General features: G+C 38.1%; 2 protein-coding genes across 2 annotated transcripts in view; one reads left to right on the top strand and one right to left on the bottom strand.

The window, feature by feature from the left end:
• Positions 1–23,647, bottom strand: part of GFM1 (G elongation factor mitochondrial 1) — a 46,417-nt gene that overhangs the window by 6,114 nt on the left and 16,656 nt on the right. Inside the window, exons 9-15 of the mRNA XM_030329220.1 lie at positions 22,160–22,297; positions 20,014–20,115; positions 18,336–18,392; positions 15,293–15,430; positions 14,330–14,412; positions 3,230–3,392; positions 1,447–1,591 (exon numbers count right to left, since the gene is read on the bottom strand). Coding sequence (XP_030185080.1) covers positions 1,447–1,591; positions 3,230–3,392; positions 14,330–14,412; positions 15,293–15,430; positions 18,336–18,392; positions 20,014–20,115; positions 22,160–22,297 — 826 coding nt within the window. The remainder of the gene's footprint in view (positions 1–1,446; positions 1,592–3,229; positions 3,393–14,329; positions 14,413–15,292; positions 15,431–18,335; positions 18,393–20,013; positions 20,116–22,159; positions 22,298–23,647) is intronic.
• On the top strand, positions 8,278–14,306 carry LXN (latexin). Its single transcript, XM_030329221.1, has 6 exons — positions 8,278–8,540; positions 9,914–9,976; positions 11,043–11,220; positions 11,514–11,650; positions 13,651–13,713; positions 13,975–14,306. Exons 1-6 carry the CDS (start codon positions 8,412–8,414, stop codon positions 14,071–14,073), a joined length of 669 nt encoding a protein of 222 aa, XP_030185081.1. The 5' UTR covers positions 8,278–8,411; the 3' UTR covers positions 14,074–14,306.

Here is a 23,647-nt window from a genome sequence, read left to right as displayed (position 1 = left end):
GAGCCTGGTCAAGAAATGAGCGACCTTCTCCAACCAATGCCCCACACCTGATCATAGATGCAAATGGAAGAACAACATGAAATCGAACTCCAAAATTCATACAGAATCAATAAAACTGTGATTTATAGAATGCTTAAAAAATGTGCTATGATTTACCTGATTTTCCACTGTCCATTTTGATACTCTTTGATAAAAATATTTCTGAGATGTTTTGTGAATCATAATATAATTGCCCTGTGTTAAGACACTTATGGACATTATTAATAATGAATACAGAAGAGATGACAAAGAGAATAAACTTTCTGGGTTCAAGATACAAGTTTCAAGTTCCTTTGTTGAATAACCCTGATGTGAAATTGCTGTGTTACTTGCTTTTCTCTTTTATTTTTTTTTTTTTAATTTTTTTTTTCAACGTTTATTTATTTTTGGGACAGAGAGAGACAGAGCATGAACGGGGGAGGGGCAGAGAGAGAGGGAGACACAGAATCGGAAACAGGCTCCAGGCTCCGAGCCATCAGCCCAGAGCCTGATGCGGGGCTCGAACTCACGGACTGCGAGATCGTGACCTGGCTGAAGTCGGACGCTTAACCGACTGCGCCACCCAGGCGCCCCGTTTTTCTCTTTTAAAAGCAATGGATCAGGGGCGCCTGGGTGGCTCAGTCAGTTGAGTGTCTGACTTTGGTTTAGGTCATGATCTCATGGTTTGTGAGTTCGAGCCCCGTGTCAGGCGCTATGCTGAGTGCTCAGAGCCTGGAGCCTGCTTCCAATTCTGAATCTCCCTCTCTCTCTACCCCTTACCCGCTTGCACTCTCTCTCTCTCAAAAATAAACAAACATGAAAAAAAAAAAGCAATGGATCAGATATATTTGCCATTGTTTAGGTTTCTGGTTCATCAGGGTTTTAATACACCTTTATTCTGTGCGAGAAAGGGTCACAATGTTAGCAGTTTTGCACAAGGTCTGCACTGTAAATAAAGTTTACCGAGTTCTTTCAAAATACTTTGCCATCCTCAAAATACCTAAAAGCTTACAATATCATACATAAGAAAATTACTTATAAATTATGGAATTCCTGACATTTAAATAAGTCACTAAAAATAGCATGACTGTAATGTTTCTATAAAATATTTCTTAGAATTCTGATCATTTCTATTTTCCCTATTAAAAACAGAACTTACAGATTATCTATAAATTTTAAGCAGACAAAAATTACTAGATAATTTATGAGAACAAGGTAGGCTTTTAATTTTGTAAGAAAGAGAACACAGCAACCTGTCCTCACTTCGATTCTATAAATATATGCCCAGAACCTGCCATGTTCCCTGGTGGGTTGCCTAGTGCTCTGGGGGGACAAGACTGAAACAAGGCAGGGCTGCCCTCTGAGGCTCTGATGGTCTATCAGGGAAAACAGACACAGTGTTGGAACAAGTGCCAGGACTCAGAATACCTTGTTTGAGAGCACCTTCTCCTGCGCGGATGAAAGAGATTTCATTGGAATCAACCATGTGATGTGCCCCATCTTGCAGAACAAACCGGAGCCCAGAGAGCTTGTGACCAGAAAGGGGGCCTTTCTCACAGGCATCCAAAAACCCCTGTTAATGAATGAACACAACCTCTGGAGTGAATGGATTTCACTTGCAGATGAATTACCAAGAATACCCAAACATTTTATTGTTTAGAAGTTAAGCATTTTTATGAATACTACATTTCATCCCTCAAGAAAAAAAGAAAAGTTTTAAAAAGTTCAACACCTTAACTAAGTTTTATCACTGTGGCATCTAGATGAACAATACCTTGGAAAAGCAGATCATTTAAAGGTGTGAGCTGTTTTAAAAATGATGCTGGGTGCTAACCCTTACCATCTTCAGGAATTGCATACCTGTCATAACCCATTATACAGACAGCCTGCTCTTAATCTTAAAAGGAGGAAACAGAGGAAAGGCAAGTAAGAGTACCTCCATCAAAACTGGCATTGGCTCAACAGCTATGACCTGAGCTCCGACCATACACCCATCCCTGTTGCGCCTCATTGGCAGATCATACATTATAGCTTTAGCATTATATACGTCAGTAAGAACCAGAATTCAAAAGTAATTTTATTTTTCCTAATGCAGTTCTTTTTTTTAAAATAAACAGCCTCATTGAGGTATGACTGATAAATAATAAACTAAACATATTTTAAAGGTATAATTTGATAAGCTTGCAATTCTTTTTCAGTCATTTCACTTAAATATTTGTAGAGCTCCCCCAATTCAAGTTAGTTTTTCTTGGCAAACAATCACATGGCTGCACATGCAATACAATGTATTTACGACACTGCAAGACTGTACACTCTGTATGTTGAAAAAATATAAGCTCTCCTTCACCTACATTTATCTTGGAGAATAGAAGACAACTTAAAAGTATGAGATTGACGAAATATTGTCTTGAAATTAAGTATAATGAATGAAATACACTAATCCCCCCAAAAAATGCTTCCTCCACTAAAGCCAAAATTAAAATCTATTAGTAAATATTTCTAAGTTAAAAGGGTAAATGAAAACCTAAAAATCTCAATCTATGAGAACAGACAGTTGCTGAAGGTTTACAACAGTCTTAAAGCCTGTGACCTGGTAAGCCAACAAAGCACTAACCCCTTGTATGTGCAAAGCACTTGGCAATTTACAAAGAGATGTCATAGAGTATTATCTGGTCCTTAAGTTTGTGAGGGATTGAGGTTTAAGTATTTTATTTACTCTCAGTTGAAGAAACTGCCTCTGAACACCATGATTTACCAAAGATGACATTAATAAGTAGCAGAGATGACAGGAGAACTGAGATGTTGGGAATCTTAATTATTGATTACAATTAATGAGGTAGGTTCAATTTATCAAAAGAAATAACTATGATTAAGAAACAATGACTTCCCCCACATTGTCATAGCTATATTTATAGCTCTTGAACTTAATGAATTGAAGATTCTAAATCAGATGGAAAGCTTAACAATCAGATAAAGAAGCAGGACTGTAACTAAAATGAACTATGGGAGACAATGTGATAGAAATATGATTTGAGGGGTGCCTGGCTGGCTCAGTCTGAAGAGAATGCAACTCTTGATCTCGGGGTTGTGAGTTCAAGCCCCACGGTGGGTGCAGAGATTACATAAATAAAACTTTTAAAAAATATATGATTTCATACCTTTATTAATAAGCTTGTTGAAAAAAATGTAAGAAAGTTGTTTTTGTTTTTACCTTTTCTACTGCAGGCACAAACTGCTTTGGAATGTTTGCCCCAAATGTTTCATCTGAAAATTCCAACTTAGTGTAGTTCTCTGGGTCCAGAGGCTCCAGTACACCTATCACTTTTCCAAACTGGCCTGCACCACCAGATTGTTTTTTATGTGTAAATTCAAACCTGAAAGTGATTTAGGAGGAAAAAAAAATTTAAGACAGCATTATGTAATTGCCAAAACGAAATAACTCCTACTGGTTTAAATGAAAAACCGCATTTCACCATTTTTACTTCTTCCTTTGAACATAATGACCTTGCCATAAAACTTCATTACAAAATTTATTTAAAAAGTCATTCTTTCCTGGGGTGCCTGGGCGGCTCAGTCGGTTGGGTGTCCGACTTCACCTCAGGTCATGATCTCACGGTTTATGAGTTTGAGCCCCTCGTTGGGCTCTGTGCTGACAGCTCAGAGCCTGAAGCCTGCTTTGGATTCTGTGTCTCACTTTCTCTCTGCCCCTCCTCCACTCACACTGTGTCTCTCTGTCTCTCTCAAAAATAAAATAAATTGGAAGAAAAGTTCTCTCTTTCCTGTTTTTACCTGGAGTAAGTATGGTGGCATACAACACCAAAGTAATTCATGGGTTTAATTATGCCAATTCTTTACTTCATAAGTAGGAAAGTAAAAGTATTAAAAGTCCATCTAAGGTTCTTGTTCTTGTAACCTACATTCCAAAGAACTCACCCTCTTCTTTTGGAATGCCTCCCTTCCCTGGGACACAGTGTTTTCTTCTTAAATCTCCACAACTGAAAACAGTCACTTGAAAATAGGAGCTCTGCAGTTAATTTAATCAGATGGTTTCTATTTGTGTTTACTACTTGGAAGTTATGGAGCGACAGAACACCAGAGAAGAGAGTTGCAGATGGATTAACACCCAAAAAGAATAATGGCAAAATAATGACCAACATTAAGTAAGTCATTTAAAGAGACACATACATAGACAGCTCAGTGTTTACTTCAAACCACTAATGATGACGTAAAAAGAATATGCACTTTATATGCATATTAAACATTTGTAAACATACACTATTTCACGGGAAAAAAAAAATGTCATGAGTATCTACTGTCTGCAGGGCATTTCTTCCTTTAAAATGAAACCTTCCTAGGGGCACCCGGGTGGCTCAGTCGGCTGGGCGGTCGACTTCGGCTCAGGTCATGATCTCACGGTTCATGGGTTTGAGCCCCCCATCAGGCTCTGTGCTGCTGGCTGGGAGCCTGGAGCCTGCTTCGGATTCTCGTGTGTGTCTCTCTCTCTGCCCCTCCCCTGCTTGCTCTCTCTCAAAAAAATGAATAAACGTTAAAAAAAAATTTTTTTTTAAATGAAACCTTCCTCAAGACCCTAAGATGGAGGAGGCCAGCCGCTATCAAAATTATCTCAGATAACTGCAGGTAAATGGACATTAATGAGTGTATTACATACAGATCTGTGAGTGGTTTGGGAGAAGTAAATGTTAATTTTGGTAGGAGATGCCAGCTTGGAATACGCAGATTTCATTAAAAGCCTAAGTGTGAATGTGCCTGATAAACTGCCTTTATATAATATTCCAGCTGCCAAGAGCTTCAGGATGGGCTGTGAAAAACAAAATGCTGAAAGGTTAATTTTCCTGGGAGGGAAAAAACCATTTTTCAGAACTAAGAGAACAGAAGCAGAAGAGAAACAGCTTCAAAGCACCACAGAATTACTGAAGGGATTCCAAAACCATGGTCCACTGACAAATTCTTGGGTATGCACAAGTTCTCTCAGACATTTAAAATTTTGTTTTCAACTTGACATAATAATATAACCTCTGTACAAATATATTCTCGACCTGTGCTATCTATAGGTTAATCACTAACCAGGGATGCTTACATTTAAATTAAAATTTTTTAAAAATTAAAAATCCAGTTCCTCAGTTGTACTAGTCACATTTTAAGTGGTCAACAGTCAAATGTGGGAAGTGGCTACTGTCCAGGGCTGCACAGACAGAACATTTCCATCACTGCATGAAGTTCTATTGGACGGCACTGCTCTGAAGGACCAGTTCACAAACAAGTAATCTATGCAGTTGCAGGGACTGTGTCTGAATCGTAACTAAGCAGATACCAAATAATGGAACATGTAGGTACCAGGCTGTGCTAAGCAGTTTTTATGGACTGTTTTATTGACTCTTCACCACAAACTATGACGTGTGTACAATTTCTATCACCATTTTACAGATGAAAAGCCTGTGGTCAGAGAAGCTAAACAACTTGCCCAACAGGATACGGCTATTAAGCAGCAGAGCCAGGATTTGCACCAAAACCAATACTCTTAATCAAACATTTTCCTAGAAGGCTAACAAGAATATAAACTTATGTAACCTGCAAATGATGCATTCACTTCAAAAGGTATTAGAGGCTGGTACACTAAGACAGACTTTATAATAGCTCAAAAAAGAAGTGAGAGAACTAAGACATCACTTGGTAGGCAGCTAATAGGCCTGCTGAAGGTAAAAGAACCCATACCTGCCATCAGACCACTAGCATGCTGTGAAAGGCAATTTAGTTTTGGCAAAACGTCATCTCTCACAATAAAATTAATGTTAATTAGAACTGTGTTGGTTTTATCTCTGTTTTGTAGATTTATTTTGATTTTATTGTTGTACTAAGGTTGCAAGCCATAGACATTTTTACTTAGTTTTATGTTCATGTAGTTATATAAAATTATAATAATTTACCTGATCCCGGAGGGCCACAATGATTGTTACTTTAAAGGTAGCCCATACATTATTCAAATCTGAGGATAACAGACTTTTGACTAACCATTCATAAAGCTTTAGTAAATAAGATTTGAAGGACTCAAATATAGGAATGAGAGTCTCTTAATGCAGTTTATTTAACATCCAGGTAAATAAATGTTTTATTTAAATGATTTTAGTAATGTTAAAACATTTTAAAGTGATAGTTTAAAGTTAAGTTTTAAAGTAATAATTATACTTACAAAAGAACATAAATTAGCATGTGTGCTGTTAGTAAATGTCTAATATGTCACAACTTACATAATTAGCTTTGACCTGCAGAGATGGTAACCATACTCATGAAGCTTCAAATGGTGACTTTATCTAGGAAACTCACATATTGTATTTCTCACAACTCTAACAGGTAATAGCCAGGAGATGTTAACTAGCAATTGTGAAACTAAAAATGTTATCAGCAACAAGCTCTTTCAGTATCATCAGAATGTACTCAGCCTTTCTTTCCTGGACATTATCATAGAAACACATGATTCAAACAATTCACACACACACACACCCCACCCCCACACACATAATGAAAACCTAAGACGTTGACTGATAGATGAATGACTCACCTCCTCACCCCCCAAAAAGTAAAACAACCTTCAATTTTTTTGAGGAAAAGCCTTAAGAGGAGAAACTAACCCTTCATCCCCTACTTACTTGACAGCTATTGGCTAATATAACTAGAAAAGACAGAAATGCCTCACTCCTTACGTTTTTAAAAATATATACTTACTCCAAATAAGGACTTTGTTAGTAAATTAAAGAGGGTATTTGAGGAAGACAATACATTACAAATACATTTTTAAACTTATTTTTAAAAGTGCCACAACACATATGATTACCCAAAGAATCTTCAAAAATCTATTTTGAGGAAAAAAGCAAAGAATCTTTATTTCCAAGCCAACAAGCTAAAGTGAAGGTTTGGCCATACAGATAAAAAGGAACCTTAACTTCTTGATCTAGAGCAAATCCAAACAACAGCCAGGCTCTTGAAAACTAAAACAAGAAGGTAATTAAGAAAACTGGAGAATGAAAATGCACTGTCTACTGAAAGTTTGTGCTTGCTTAAGCAGCTTTAAAAACTCTTGCCTTTGTTAGAAATTACTTCAGTGCAGTGCTTTAAGTATGTTTTAATTCTTTTTTTTTTTTCAACGTTTATTTATTTATTTATTTTTTTGGGACAGAGAGAGACAGAGCATGAACGGGGGAGGGGCAGAGAGAGAGGGAGACACAGAATCGGAAACAGGCTCCAGGCTCTGAGCCATCAGCCCAGAGCCCGACGCGGGGCTCGAACTCACGGACCGTGAGATCGTGACCTGGCTGAAGTCGGACGCTTAACCGACTGTGCCACCCAGGCGCCCCGAGTATGTTTTAATTCTTAAAAAAAATTTTTTTTTTGAGAGAGCAAGCAAGCGAACAGGGGAGGGGCAGAAAGGGAGAGAAAGAATCCAAAGCAGGCTCTGCACTGTTAGCACAGAGCCCTATGAGGACTCAAACTCACAAATGGTGAGGTGAGATCATGACCTGACCAGAAACCAGGAGTCTGACTTAACCGACTGAGCCACCCAGACGCCCCTATGCTTTAATTCTTAAAGTAAAATTTTCAAAGTGATTCATAAAGTAAGAAGCATGATTTATAGCAAAACCTCATTTTTCTAAGATTAGTAAGGGAGAGAGGGGTGCGGGTGTATTTTTTATTTCTCCTGATCCCCATTAATACTACGGTTTGCAGTTTCTCATACCCTGATTGGGCAGCATTGGTGCAAACCCCACAGAAAGGGGGGATTAAACAGAGCCGGCTCCTGGACTCTCAGAATGGTAAGGAGAAAGTAATGAACTCACTACCTAGAGCTCCTTTGCACTTTGTCCCTTTGCACACAAGGAAGGTGTGCTCCAGGCTGTGAAGCAACCATACTTCTTCCATGGAGAGGAAAACGGAATCCCCAGAGGCGCTCCATAAAGGAAAAGGATAGAAAAGCCCTCCCGGAACTTCAGTAAAGGTCAATGAAAGGAAGACGTCCCTGCCAACCTAACCCACCTCCCCACACCTCCACCCCCTCCAGCCGGAAAGAAGGCCAGGACCCTCGCCCTGGCAGGAACCAGCGAGTAAACGTAGGCAGCAAAAGGGCGGTGCCGCAGGAGCCAGCGCCCCGCGGCGCTTCCCGAATCGGAAGGAGGGAAGGAGGGAAGGGGGGGGGTTGGGGGGGGGGCGGTAGGAGCTAGCGAGCCTGCCCACGCCCAGCCCGAACCAGGCGTGCCGACTCTTCCGCCTCAGCTACCCAGCAGGAGCCTGGACCAGCGAAGCACTGTACACGGGTTGGGTCCCGTCCCTTAAGCTAGAGCCTCAGAGCCTCGGTGCATTCACCCACCCGCCGCTCACCAAGAATGGAAATCCCCCCGACCCACTTCCCGGCATCCAGGGCGGCCTCGGTGGCAGAGAATTGCATCAACTACCAGCAGGGGACCCCCCACAAGGTGTTTATGGTGCAGACTATCAAACAAGCCTGCATGGAGGTGAGTCCAGCAGACGGCAGCGGGCGGGGGCCCGCACCTACTCGCTTTCCCTCCACTCCGGAGGGTCTCAGCCTCGTTCTTCGTGCGACTTCCCTTCCACTCCACCCTTGCCCGTTTGGGGACTAGGCAAGTCTAGGGAAGTTAACAGTTCTGGAGATAGTTGCCACTCCAGGGCAGTGAGGGCGGTTTGTTTTTTTCTTGGAAAGGCAGAGGCCGTTTTTTAGTGGGCACTATTACAAAGAAATGGGAAAATGTTCTAAATGTGGGGCGGCATTTTACCTTTTACAGAGTGAAACCTGTAGGAACCATTCAAAAGAACCTTAAAACTGCTACTGTGTTTCTCATCTACTACGCTAATCTGAACAAAAACTCCCCGTCTTCCAAACGATTCTTCTTTGCCTAAAATTTAAGAACAATCCTTACCAGATCCTTTGACCGAAATGAAGGGGAAGCAAAAGCAAGAGAAACCAACAACCAAAGTCAGAGAAAAGCATTCTGGGCTGAAGCGTTTCTTTAACTACCCAAACACCACTGCCACTGACTGCTGTAAAAGATGTGCTCCCTCTGGCAAAGGGTTAAATTAAATGCTTACGGCCAAAGTTACCACTAACCAGCCTTGCTTCCATTTTACTAAAAGCTTAGTTATCTGATATAAAATACAACTAATAGGCTATAAGAGCTGACAGGGAGTAGATGTTACTTCAAAACTGCACCAGATAATGAGGTATAAACTCTTAATTGTATCTTTGATTCAAGAGTGAAATACCTAAACATTTGTCTTACTTGCTAAAGTTTCATTTTGTAGGTCCACTAATGTGTAAGTAAAAATAATACTTAACATATCTAGCCACTGTGCAGTAATCTGCCCCAAAATGGAATTCACCTTCATTGAACACGATTTGGAAGGTACACAGGGCTTTCTGAAAACCTTTTCTTTGGTATATCCTGTTTTTCGTCTTAGAATCAAAAGATGTTTCACAATTTCTTTTGTAGAGAATTTAGGATCACAGATCCAGAGGCTGAAGTCCTCTGATGATTGAAAGTGAATTATAACCTGTCATATATATATATATATATATATATATATATATATATATATATATATATATATATATATATGTGTGTGTGTGTGTGTGTGTGTGTGTGTGTGTGTGTGTTTAATCCCCTCTCTGTTCTCATCCAAAATAAACCTGATAGAGGACTTCCTGAATCTGAAGTTCTATACATGGTGACATGCCTTTTTCAAGGTCTAAGGCTTTGATCATTTACCCCCGCCAGTCAGCCCTCTGCCCCCAACCAAATGAGAGTGTATTCTTCCAACAATACAAAGAACTGAGTTACTGTTGTAATAACTCATCACGTTTTCTTAATAGGATATTCCAGGAAGAGGACATAAGTATTGCCTTAAATTTTCTGTGGAAGAAATTATCCAAAAAGTAAGTGAAATGTCCTTTATTATTAAATAAAATTTGATTCTAGAAATATTTTAGATCACTTTTGCTGATAAAATCGTATTAAGTTGTTGTGAAATCCCTGCCTTGAAAAAAATAATGACTATGCATAGGTCAGATTTTATGCTTTTTAAAATATATTGAGATACATGAGGTAATTCTATTGAGCTAGTTAGCAAAGACTCTACACATTTCAGTTCAAATAAATTCCCTTAAAAAATGTTATATACTCATAGGACAGTCTGAACTTATGCCTAATATGAACAAGTGAAGTAATTTACTCTCCAGTCATCATCACTTTCTTAAATGTCTGCCCTTCTCATTCTGTTTTTGATTTATTTTAAAGATATTTATGAGCAATAAAATGACCAAATGATACCACCATGTCAGATAAGAATCTTTCAGTAATGGGGCAAGGAAATTTTTAAAAAATACATTCCTGCCAAATAATTAGTGAGACAAACTTAAAAGAAAGGAACTGCAATTTGTAACACAACCATCTTGAAATTTTATAAAAAGCTTGCCCTCTTATTGGACATAATTCAGAAGAGATACAGGCTAACATGAGATTTATTAAAAGACATCTAAGCTGCTAGACAGCCATCTTTCAAAGCAGAACCAATGCTACATTTTCTAATTTTATATGTAGATAAGATTACTATATCTGGGTTTGAGAATATTTCTGTTATTTCAGAAGCAGAGAGTGGAGCAACAGAAAGACTTAAAAAGTAACCAAAGGCTAGAGGTAGTATATAAAATCAGACTAAAATCTAGCCTTACAAGTGGACACCCCATTAATACTGAAATAGTTAAAGTTTTAAGAAGAACTTGTAAGATTATGAAACCCTGTAAGTTACAAAATAAGTTATCTATTTTAGATTATCTTTAAGAAAACTGTAGGCCACACCCAATCAGATACCTCTGTAATAGACACTCTGAAGTTTCAAACACCATTAGAAGGCCAACACTTTTAATGTTGTACCTCAAGAATGACAGCTAGTGATGGATGGCCTTCTACATGTAAAGATATTTTGCAAAATGTTTCAAACAGCAAGTTACACTGAACTGTACAGCTGAAGTACTTTACCCTCTAACGGGACAAGATACTGCACCAGAAGTCAACTTCACATTTGAAGGAGAAATTGGAAAGAACCCAGATAAAGAAGATAACACATTTTATCAAAGACTCAAGTCTATGAAGGAACCACTTGAAGCACAAAATATTCCAGGTATATAAATATGGCATGGAAAATTTCCTTTCAACTTTAAGATCAGTATTAATTATCCTCAAAACTGTTAGATGTTAACATTATGTTGGAAATAGACTGGCTTTTGCAAAAATATTCATTACCAATCTAATTCAACAAAAAAGGGCCTTGCAACTTTGTAGATCCAGGTCTTAAATTATATTCTGTACACATTTGAAGGAAACAAAGACATGACTTAGATTTAGATTTTCTTAAAGGTTAATACTGCATATATAAAGTAACTCCATTTATCATATAAATGTTTCCCTCCCCAGACAGTTTTGGAAATGTATCTCCAGAAATGAAGCCAGTTCGACATTTAGCCTGGGTTGCCTGTGGTTATATAATATGGCAGAATTCTACTGAAAACACATGGTATAAAATGGTAAAAATACAAACCGTCAAGCAAGTGGTAAGTGATTTGTATAACATATACTATTAACAAAGTTCATTTTACAGAAAGTGTGATGATTTATAATTGGATAAACAGTGTTCCTTTAGTCATTTTATATTAAAAATAGTGAGCCTGTTATTTTGAAGGAGTGAGACTTACAACCAAGGCTAAAAACAGTGAAGCTGCAGTTTCCAAGAGAGTGAAATATTGAGTTATAGGCAGTACAGCATTCAGTTCTTGTGCTCAGCTTAAAACATTATATCCTTTGGCAATCTAAATTTTGTGTTCAAATTTCTATAGGTATGCAATACTGAAACTACCTCTGTTTTCCTCCTCTATTGAAATGGTGGTGCCAGTGTTACTCAGAGACATGCTGGCATTTTTTTGCCCCAGGGATCAGCCGGAACAAAAATATTACAATCTTAATCTTTGTGAAGCTTGCTGTATATAAGTTTCTCCTATAACCCCTTTAGCCATAATCTACAACCTCCGTTTCTTGTTGATAGCCTGGTGTTTCAAGTCTGATAGGACTATTTAGAACTGCCTCTTTCTAGACTTTAAGGAGATAAAGTCAGCTTTACATTTTAGCCTTATGAAAAAGTTAAAAAGTCAACTGTTGGTATGTAAAAGATATAAAGAAAAACAGTACAGAGAAACCACAACAAACAGTCTGAGCTCTGTAAGTGAAAAGGACTTTCCACATGACTTGTTTTGGCTTGCTGGTAACAAACTGCAAGGCAACTGGAGCACCTTTGCTCCACAGGCTTTTGTAACATGATACCTACGGGCACTGGGGGGCAGGACACCCTATCACAGTTGTCACAACACGATGCCAAATCCCTAACAAATCTACAACAACATTTTCAGAAACAGCCTTTTTCTAATGCATTTCTGTAGATATCAACTTTGGTTACAACACTCCTGTAGGGGTACTGAGGCCTCAAATAATTGAGTAACAGGTCCAGGTTACAGAAATTATACAGTCATAATCATGGTTTTCAAGGCATGTTTTTGTAGCAAAATATACACAAGACAGTACTAGTAGTTTTATGAAAGAAAACTCCTGTAACTGTTCATCAAAGTTTTAAAGCATTAATTAAAATTTCAGCAGAAAGGTTTACTGCACATTTATAATCCCTGTTAACCAACTGAGCCACAGCAGCTCGTGCTGTCCCTCGGAGGCTAGGGTTTGTTTCAATACATTGATTATAAGCCAAGAACCTTGTACAGCAAATCTCTGGTGAATGTAGTTTAAAGTCTGTGGATGCAGTATTTCTGTGTATATGGTGTAGATGGTATAAATACTTTGTATGTCCAAAGCAATAAGCAGCACACAGCTTTAATTATAAAACCAGATAACTACATTCATTAAGTTTCACTATTCTCAATTTTTAAAAAGAAAATTTCCTATTATAAAATTGGTTTCCTTTAATGTAAACACTCATTCCAGTAGTTTATCCCTTAAATAATGCTTTTCTGCATAATGGAAACATTAAGGAATCTTAAATGACACTCTTTAATCATAATACTCTAAAGCAGCTATCGCAGCCCAGAACCTAAAAAGGGTACACGAAATTCATTTATTTATTCTGTGAGAGAGTGTGTGTGAGTGAGGGAGGAGCAGAGAGACAGGGAGCAAAAGAATCCCAAGCAGGCTTCACACTGCCAGGGCGGAGCCCGACATGGGGCTTGAACTCACGAACCATGAGATCATGAACCGAACCATCAAGCGTCGTCTGCTGAAAAGACTGAGCCACCCAGGCACCCCAAGGGTACACACCTTTTAGAGTACCAGGTGGAAAATCATGATTTTAAAATGTAGGTTGAAAGAAAACTTACTTTATAAGAACACAGTTTATCTGATCAGGCTAAGTAAATAACATTCAATTTTTTAATTTTTACTTATTAAATGCAAGTATTATAATCATCTAGTAATGAAAGCTCAATTTTAAAATGAACATATCATTTCTGCCAAAGATATGAAGTTTCAAACACCAGGTTTTTATTTTTTATGATAGCAAAGAAATGATGACTTCATTGAATTCGACTACACCATCCTACTTCATGACATTGCATCTCAGGTAAAGTACTTATTACCTTTATCTGATGGGACTTTGAAAATGGAGACTTGTAGCCACAGCATATGCCTAAGTCATAATTCTGACTCTAAGTAAGAATTCATGTAAATTAAAATAGATACCAGGCTGAAGTATATTATACTGGTAGCCATTTAACTTCTTTTATGCTGCTCTTTGTAAGGACTATTTTGTCCTATAAACCCAACACTGTTTTCTTAAATGTTTTCTGAATTTTATCACAGCATTAGTTTCCTTTGCTTGCAGGAGATTATTCCTTGGCAAATGCAAGTTCTCTGGCATCCACAATACGGTACTAAAGTAAAGCATAACAGCCGTCTGCCAAAGGAAGCACAACTGGAATAAATGAAGATCCTAACGCTGGATGAAGTGTCAACATGCTTATAAGTGCTGTGTATTCCAGATCTTCATGGATCCCTAGCTTATGGGGCCAAATTGCAAAGTGTCACTCTGTATAAATGTCTTCATTACAGTATAGAACTATACAGATTCTGTAACAGTGTCATGATGTAAAAGTGTCCCAATACTAATAGTGGTATGTATATCCCATAATAAAAAGCTTCAGTCCCAGTCTCCTAGTACGTTTGTATTGCATACTTACGGGACGGGGGCAGTAATGGTCTCCCTGAAAGCAACCTTTGGCTTTCCTGTGACACAAGGACAGCCATATTCTCTTTCCATCCTCTAAAAAGAACAGGGGAGATAATATTTTGGTATGTTTAAAAAAATAAACTGAAAAAAGAACAATCTTAAGAATCTTAACTACCTCTGAAGCACTTGTCTAAACATAATAGATAAAAAAAAAAAAAAGACAAACTTTAAATCACGTAAGTATCTTAGAAAGGTTAGAGACATGATATTAAGTAATACAAACTGCTTTTAAAGATTTTATGTAAATGAATTCTACTTAAGACTCATGAACTTACACTTACCTCTAATCTATCCACTAAAACTTCACACCTTTTTTCTATACTATTACATATTCACTGGAATGTTGTCAGTTTTCTACTGTCTTAACTTCTAAAATGTGATCACAACCAGAATTTTTAATCGTAAGTCATATAGCTTTTGTTTTCATTCACAGACACAGAAGAACTTTCCTAGGAAAATATGGCCCATCTACTCTATTATCTATATTCTAATGATCTTCAAGCACTAACTTGAAAAGAAAACAGGCAAGAAATGGCCTGAAGAGTGGGTACTGATGGGCCAACTTCCTCAGCAGGTCTGTCCCAACAGGCGGTCTCCCTAAGGCTTGGTCCAGGATTTACTTGACCCAACTAACAATGACGTAGGGAATGGATGGATGGTCTTATCGCAAATACTGAGCCTTAATTCTAGCAGTCTGCAATATTTTACAAATAAAAGGATTCAGAAATCAAAAAGAATTAACTTGTAACACATAATAACATTTGTAACACAGTATGCCACATCTGGATAGAAACCAGAATGAAGTCTGAAGAACTACTATTAGTTTACAGTCATTAGACTGAGAACTATTGACTTGTAACAAAACAGAAACATAAATACAATGAATTTAAATTAATTTTTTGTTATTCATTACCTGAGCATAGATTTCCAGGTGTAATTCCCCCATTCCAGATACGATTGTCTCTTTGCTCTCAGTGTCGAAGTGGACTTTAAATGTAGGGTCTTCTCTTGTAAACCTGCCAATACCTTTTGAAAATTTTTCCAGATCATTCTTTAAAAACAGAAAGTCATTACACATTTTACTAAGCATGATAAGCAATAGGACTGTTGAAAGAACTTTACTGAACGAAATCAAATACATTAACAGCTAGGAAATAACAATGATCCCCACCTAGCTCCTAGGCCATACCCTTCCCATATTTATTTGAGCTTGGACACCACACAGTCAAGACAACAGTGAATGGCTGGCTGACAGAATTCTTTCTATAACAAGAAAGAAAACAAGAGTCCAAGACTTACCTATGCCCTTTCCTATTCTCAGATATACAGAAACTATCCACTTGTGGGGAAAACTGCCCATGAAGGGGAAAGAAGAACCTATGTTACTGTTACGTTTTAGAAATCCTATACACAATCAAAGGAATCAGTATATTTACCAAGACTTGACTGTAGCTTCAAGCAGAACAGTTAAGACCAAGAATAAGGCAAATGCCACAGTGGGACTTCCCCCTTTCAAAACAACCTGCTTGGATGTGGCTGGATGTGCCTTTATTCTTCTTAGACGTAATTCCATACATGGTAAGCAGAATAATGGTCCTCTAAGGATATGCCCTAATCCTCCCAAACCTGTGAATTTACTGTATGAGGTGAAGGGGACTTTACAGATATGATTAAGGTTACAGACACTGAGATGGGGAAATTACCATGAAGAATCTGAAGAATCTTTAAAAAGGAAGAGGAGTACAGAAGGTTAAGTCAGGGAGATAGAATGAGGGAAGAAGAGGCAGAAGACATTTGAAGCACAAAAGGGACTCATTTCATGGTTGACAGCATTGAAGACAAGACATAAGCCCAGGAAGATGGGCAGCCTCTAGTGACCGTCATCTGGGAAATGGGGACCCCAGTTCTAACAGCCACAAAGAGCTGGATTTTGCCAACAATCTGAGTTAGCTAAAAATAAAATGTCCCCTGGAGCCTCCAGAAAGGAAAACAGCTCTGTCAATGCCTTGATTTTAGCCAATTAAGAACTACCTCAGATTTCTAACACTGTAAAAGAATATACTTGTGTTATTTTAAGCCACCAAGTTTGTGGTACTTTCTTATGGCAGCAATACGAAACTAACACACCCTGGATCACCAGTATTTAACAGCTATCACATGTGCATGGAATCATTCTATATGTGTATGCTCCTCAAATTCTGACTACAATGCTGCAAGACAGAATTATCCACATTTCACAGGTGAGGAAACTAGGTGTAGAAAGGTGAAGTGACTTGCTCAAGGCCACAGAGCTAGTGCATGGCAAAGCTGGGACTGAATCCTGGGTCAGTCGATCTCTGAAGTCTCTTGCCTTTTCGCTACACTATGTATTTTCAACTTATTAGAAAATCATCCCTGCCCCACTATCGAGATTCACAGCTTTATGCAGTGACTTCATTATTTGAATTAAATTTGACTTTACTCCAGCAAGCAGATGGCCCTAAGACACCAAAAAACCTTTTAGATAGTGATGCCTTTGATTTCCCTCCACTGTTGTGAACTATCAACAGTTAAATACCTTACATAGACTCTAAATTAGGAATGAAGAAGCATAGTATCATTAACTTCTGTCCCTGAACGTTCTGAAGGGAAAAGCAAACAATTTTGCAAAGCGCATTTCACTGTGTGGTAAGATGCAAGGTTTGCCTTTTCTCAAATTTCTGATATGGAAGGATTTAACGTTTCTTACTCCCTCAACATCCTCTTTTCTGTATCGAGAAGGTCTGGAAAATCTCATTTCCTCAAAAATGAGGAAGTAGTACCTGTTAATGTATTCACAAGACAATAAACCAGAGTATGTTCTGTAAACAATAGCTCCCAGATGACAAGAGGTCATAAAATGTTCACTCAATGCATGAATGAGTTCACTTCAATTTACGATATTAACATGACTATTATGATTGTCAAAGCAACTTTAAGAACTCAGTTATGACAGCAATGCAAATTAAACCTATTCAAGCAATTCTGGTTTCATAAAAAGCAAATGACATCAAGTCCAATCATAGAAAGAAAAACAGTCTTGTTTTAGGCTTTCCACATTATAACCAGACATGTACTTCCTGACTACCACAAATCCAGAGATGTATTATAATCCATGAGGCAATTAATCTATACAGTAATCTAATGTACTTCAGTGGGGTTTTACTACAACTTAAGACAAATGTCCCTGTTTCCCCTTTTCATTCCTTTATGATGTGAATCTAGGAAAATATTCTTATTACTTTGGAGCTAGTGATATTGTAAAGAGTTGGAAAGCACAGTCTCGTACCAATTTTAATACCACCAATTTTTTCAGATATAGTGTGAAAAGTAATTACTACCAACAGACTGGTTTTTTTTTTTTTTAAGTTTATTTATTTATTTTCAGAGAGAGAGAGAGAGAGAGAGAGAGAGTGAGCGAGCAAGTGGGAAAGGGGCAGAAAGAGGGGGGGAAAGAATCTCAAGCAGATTCCACACTTCCAGTATAGAGCCTGATGCGGGGCTCAAACCCACGAAGCCACAAGATCATGCATGACCTGAGCCGAAACCAAGAGTCAGACCCTTAAGCAACTGAGCCACCCATATGCCCCCAGACTGGTAGTTTTAAAAGGTGATCTCGGGGCGCCTGGGTGGCTCAGTCGGTTAAGCGTCCAGCTCTTGATTTCAGCTTAGGTCATGATCGTGTGGGTTCCTGGGATTAAGCCCTGAGTCGGGCTTTGCTAAGTGTGGAGGCTGCTTGGAGTTCTCTCTCTCTGCCCGTCCCCTGCTTGTGCATGCATGCTCTCTCTCAAAATAAATAAACATTAAAAAAAAAAAGGTAATCTCAATACCAAAAGAAGAAATAGAGACCATGAGATTGCTGGTTATCATAAGATACTATATGCATTGTGAGCTCAAGTTTTTACTGTGATATACTGAGTTTGACACCCATCTCCTACCTTGTTAGAAGGCTTCATTGCTATTGAAATGACAGGATCAGGAACATGAATTGACTCCTAAAATATTTTTTAAAAGAACAGAGAAGAATTCAAATACAGTACTGTTTGGTCCAGGAATGAATTAATTTTAATGTGCTACTTACAAAAGTATAAATACTAGTCAATGTGTTTAGGCTAGACGATATATAGTGTGATATATAGTGTGGTCTGTTTCATATTAAATGTATCAATATAATACATTAATAAATGCACACATTTACATTATCTCCTCCCTCCCCAAATAACAAAAATAAATTATTTATTAACTGTTTAAGACCTCTAAGTTTACTGACACATTCAGTTTAAACATAATCATAATGAACCCAATGCCAAGATGTGGAATTTCTTATTGGCTAGTGGCTACATGTACTGTTGCCATCTTTTGATAAGTTACTTTATTTAATCAAAGTATACCATGACCATTGATAAAACAGAGAAAGGGCACTAGATTCTTTATACGTATGATACCTCATTCAATCAATCACAACTCTGACAAGCAGATGTTATTATCCCCATTTTACAAATTAAATTATTAAGGGCTTGGAAAGAAGACAAAATAACTTGGCCAAGGGTCAGTAAGGAGTATAGGGCAAAGGTGAGACTCTAATCAAGGTCTATTTGCTTCAAAGCCTAAGCACTTCCCACAACCTCCAGTCCCTCATATTATTAGTGACAAATATTTAGAGAAGGCCTTATCAATAATATTTGTTTACAAAACATGCCCCTTCTCTAGATCCCCCCCAAAACCTGTACAGATTTTGATTTTTTTGTAGTGTCTTAAGTCAAAATGTAAAACCATAGATATTAGAGAATATTTTATACAGAAAAACTAAATTATAAAATTATGACTGCGTCACATAATACAGGAACTATTATAGTGCTCATCTATTAGGGATAGACCAGTTCTTATGTAAAGAACCCACTATAAATTCCTTCACTGCCAATTCCTATCCCCCTGTGTATTCCTATTCTTTCTTTACTGAATTCAGCTTGAACAGATGATTTTACTGTCAGAGAGCCTGCTCTCCTACAGGCGCAAAAAAGGGAAATGAGTGAAGGGGATTCACAGGCAGGAACTGCTCAAGCATGCTCTTTCCTTTGGGATCCTTCAGCGACGAAAAGCCATTGAGTTCCACAGGGCAGCCTGTCTGCAGTAAGACTGTTTAGTTGCACCTCGCCTTCAAGCAGGGTTCCACTCTGTTATCCCCTAGTCTACATGTTCCAGTTCTCTGGGGGACTGAGGCAAGGGTCCACTCTGGCTGCTAGATTAGTAAGTAAGGGGCACTCCACTGGGACCAGCCTGATTATGGCAACAGGAATTAGAAGGGAATCCCCTATGGGGAGGCAGATCTCAAGAGTAGAGGAATCAGCACTACACAGTCCCAGTGTATCTAGTGAAGAGTTCTCCCTCCATGCTAAACCTAACAGGACCGTGGAATTATTTTACTAAGAAAAACCAGATAACTTACATAGAGCATTTGTCTGACATCCAAAGAGCCACCCACAACAAATCTACTGATGCCTGTGGCAATAAATAAAAACTTCTGTGATTGTTTTTTCTGAAGTACTAAATGTACTATATAAAAACAAAGACTTTTAAAACTCAAATGACAAACAGCTTTGAAATGAAATGACATACCATAGAAAGGCCACTATTATTTTTGTTTGTGAATGTGTCTCCGCTAGCACAGTCGATGCCAAACAATGCACAGATGTCTCCAGCATACACTTCCTCAACATCCTAAATAAAGGAATAACACAAAATAATGCTTGCAAGTAACACAAATCAGGACATAGTAACTAAAAAGTAATTACACAATAAACACATTGTACAGAAACAAGTATGGTAGCATCTCACCATGGATTCTACAGAGAATGAATTATAGAACCAGTGCGATACCAACAATCAACCACAGCAAGATATAGCTTGAATAGGGCCTTTATTTAAACCGTATCTTGATTGACAAGATTTTACTTTAAATGGACATTTAGAGCTATGGCATCATTATTTGGAGGATATGTAGTAGTGACAGTACACAGAGCCTCACACTTCTAAAGTGATTTCTATGGATTAAAAAGGATGTATTACACTTGGGTGGCACCTGGGTGGCTCAGTAGGTTAAGTGTCCGACTCTGGATTTTGGCTCAGGACATGATCTCATGGTCGTGAGATCGAGCCTCGCATCAGGCTCTGCGCTGACAGCATAGAGCCTACTTCTCTCTCTTCTCTCCTCTCTCTCTCTCCCCCCCCCTCCCTACCCCTCCACTGCACTTGTGTGCGTGCACGCTCTCTCTCTCAAGATAAGTAAAAAAACAAACAAAAAAGGATGTATATTATACGTGTTGCCACAGTCCAACAATGACATATGTATGACAAAGACGTAAGAGGAAAAACTGCAAAGGAAGTTTTGAAAACAAAGGCAGGGGAATTCAGCTCATGTACTTAAAATAATTTTAATTTCTCACAGATGCAAGCAGTCAAGTAAACACAGGAAATCAAGAACAAAGCACTGGTGCCTCTTAAGTTTCCTAGTTTTTGTCCACTTATATTGACAGTTCATTCATAACAGCTGTGGCTGTGAATGAGCAAGTGTGCCTGAGTCTAACATTTACACAGATAAACACATCTCCTAGCCTCTGGCTGGCCCATAAAAACAAACGGCTGTGACAATCACCAATCCCTCTATAATGCCCCCTGCTGCCTATCTCACAAAACAGCAATTGCATCCAATTTTGAAAGACTGCTCACTCACCTTCCAGGAGAGACAAAGTTATGGTTACCACAAATTTCTGAATGTCATAAGCTTTTGCTGACAAATAAACCTCTCTAGGAATAGAAGTGACTTGGGAAAGAGCGGGAGGAGGAGACAACTTCACACACTTAGCATTTCTACCAAGACTTAATCCTAAAAGACCACAGAAGGCATGGATAGATTCAGAACCAATTCAAAAATTCAAGCCATAAACCAAAGTTTATTTCCCAGATAAGATCTTGAGAGGCTCTAAATCTTCAGATGGATTTCAGCACCAATAAGGTACTTCTGGGGGGCTGGTTCTATAATAGGAATAAAAAGCTCTAGGGTTAAATAGGGCTTTCACACAGGCCATACTTGTGAAAGTTAATTCCCTGAACAATGTTGGACACTGTGTATGAACTAATTACTCTCAATTGCCTCTGAAAACCACTTACATTGTCCTACCACCTATTACATACTCTTTGTGATGGCAGTTCTTGAGAAAGGTGCTGAATCTTGTGTTCTGAGTCTTAGGGAACTAATTGTCCTTTCTCCTTAACCTTGGCCATTGAGGAAATACAGCTAATCACAAACAGTGGCATAAAATGTGTCCTTAACATCTAGTAATTTAGCCCATACCAAAGTGCGACATCAGAATTATAGCAGGGGCACCTGAGTGACTCAGTCGGTTAAGCATCTGACTTCGGCTCAGGTCATGATCTCACAGTTCATGAGTTCAAGCCCCAGGGTGGACTCTCTGCTGATAGCTCGGAGCCTGGAGCCTGCTTCAGATTCTGTGTCTCCCTCTATCTCTGCCCCTCCCCTGCTCACACTCTCTCTCTCAAAAATAAATAAATGTTAAAAAAAATTAAAAAAAAAAAGAATTATAGCATATCTAAGTAAAAAGGAAGAAGTTAGGAAAACACATTCAAGTAGAAGTGATTTTCTTGTGGGGCTCAGCATACCAAGAAGGAAGATCTATTTCATGTGAATTGCATGGGAATTCTATTTCATGGGAATTCTGATCTCCCAACATGGACCTCTACTTGCCTCCATCATGTCGGCATGCATGCGAACCAGCCGTTGCACCCGCACTTTCTTTCCCGTCCGCGTGTTACAGATGGTGTCACCCTTCTTCAGTTCTCCTTGATAATTGCGGACATATGTTAACTGTCCAAATCGCCCAGCCTAGAAGTCAAGATTGGGTAAGGGCAGAAAGAAGAAAAAAGAGATGTAAGAATCAAAATTAGGAGAAAAACTTCACAACAACCTCCAATTATTCCCTATCAATTTTAGTAGTATACTTTATATATGTGTTTTGGTTTATTGCCATAAAATACTTAAAAATATCAGCTTTGAATATACATGAGTTAAATGGTTGTTGCTGGTCTTTTTGGTATCACAATCCAAGATATTACTTCTGATTCTCCTGAAATAAAAATTAGAAAATAATTTTAAATTGTATATGTAATAAGGAAATATCCTTTTGCCTTCTAATATTATTTCATAAGTTCAGTTTAATACAATTAAGATGTAAACACAAATCAGTTATAATTATTGGAAAGACAATATATATTGGAAAGAACAAAAATATTATCAGAAATGGTAAAGCTGTACTATACACCTAGAAAACCTTTGATAAGCACCTGGAAAGCTATACAAATAAGCATTTTTTTTTTTTTTTAAGAGAGAGAGAGAGGGCACAATTGAGCAAGGGACAGAAAGAGAGAGAGAGAAAGGGTGAGAGGAAAGCAGAGAGAGAAGTGGGGGTCACCCAAAGCAGGGCTTGAACTCACGAACCGTGAGATTACAACCTGAGCCAAAGTCAGATGCTTAACCAACTGAGGCACCCAGGTGCCCACAAAGAAGCATTCTTTAAAATAACTGAATATAAAATAATCAAGGATCAATTCCTCCTCAATATTAACACTAACCAATTAGAGATGCTTTAAAAGTTGCCAATTCTTCCCATGCTAATTTACAGGTTTAACACAATAGCAAAAAACTTCCCAAGAGGAATTTTTAAACATTTGATTAATGATTTTAAAATTCATTTAGAAGAATAAATGGATAAAAATAGAAATTTCTGAAGAATTAAGGCAATAAGAAGCTAACCCTGACTGATATAAAAATATATTAAATGTTCCAAACTTAAAAAGTACGGAAGTACTATTAAAATGCCACTAACATTCTTTGCACAGCTAGAACAAACAATTCTAAAATTTGTATGGAACCACAAAAGACCCTGAATAGCCAAGGCAATTCTGAAATTTTAACAAAAACAAAACAGGAGGCATGATGATTCTGGATTTCAAGCTACATTAAAATGCTATGATGCTAGATGATATGGTCCTGGCAAAAAAACACACACATAGATCAATGGAACAGAACAGAGAACCCAGAAATGGACCCAAAACTATAAGGTCAACTAATCTTCGACAAGGCAAGAAAGGAATAACCACTGGAGAAAAGACAGTCTCTTCAACAGATGGTGTTGGGAAAACCGGACAGCAACATGCAGAAGAATGAAACTGGACC

This window comes from Lynx canadensis, chromosome C2, assembly GCF_007474595.2.
Source record: "Lynx canadensis isolate LIC74 chromosome C2, mLynCan4.pri.v2, whole genome shotgun sequence".
Taxonomy (NCBI): Eukaryota; Metazoa; Chordata; class Mammalia; order Carnivora; family Felidae; genus Lynx; species Lynx canadensis.
Note: the sequence above shows the minus strand (reverse complement) of the source record. Positions and strands in the feature narration are given on the sequence as shown.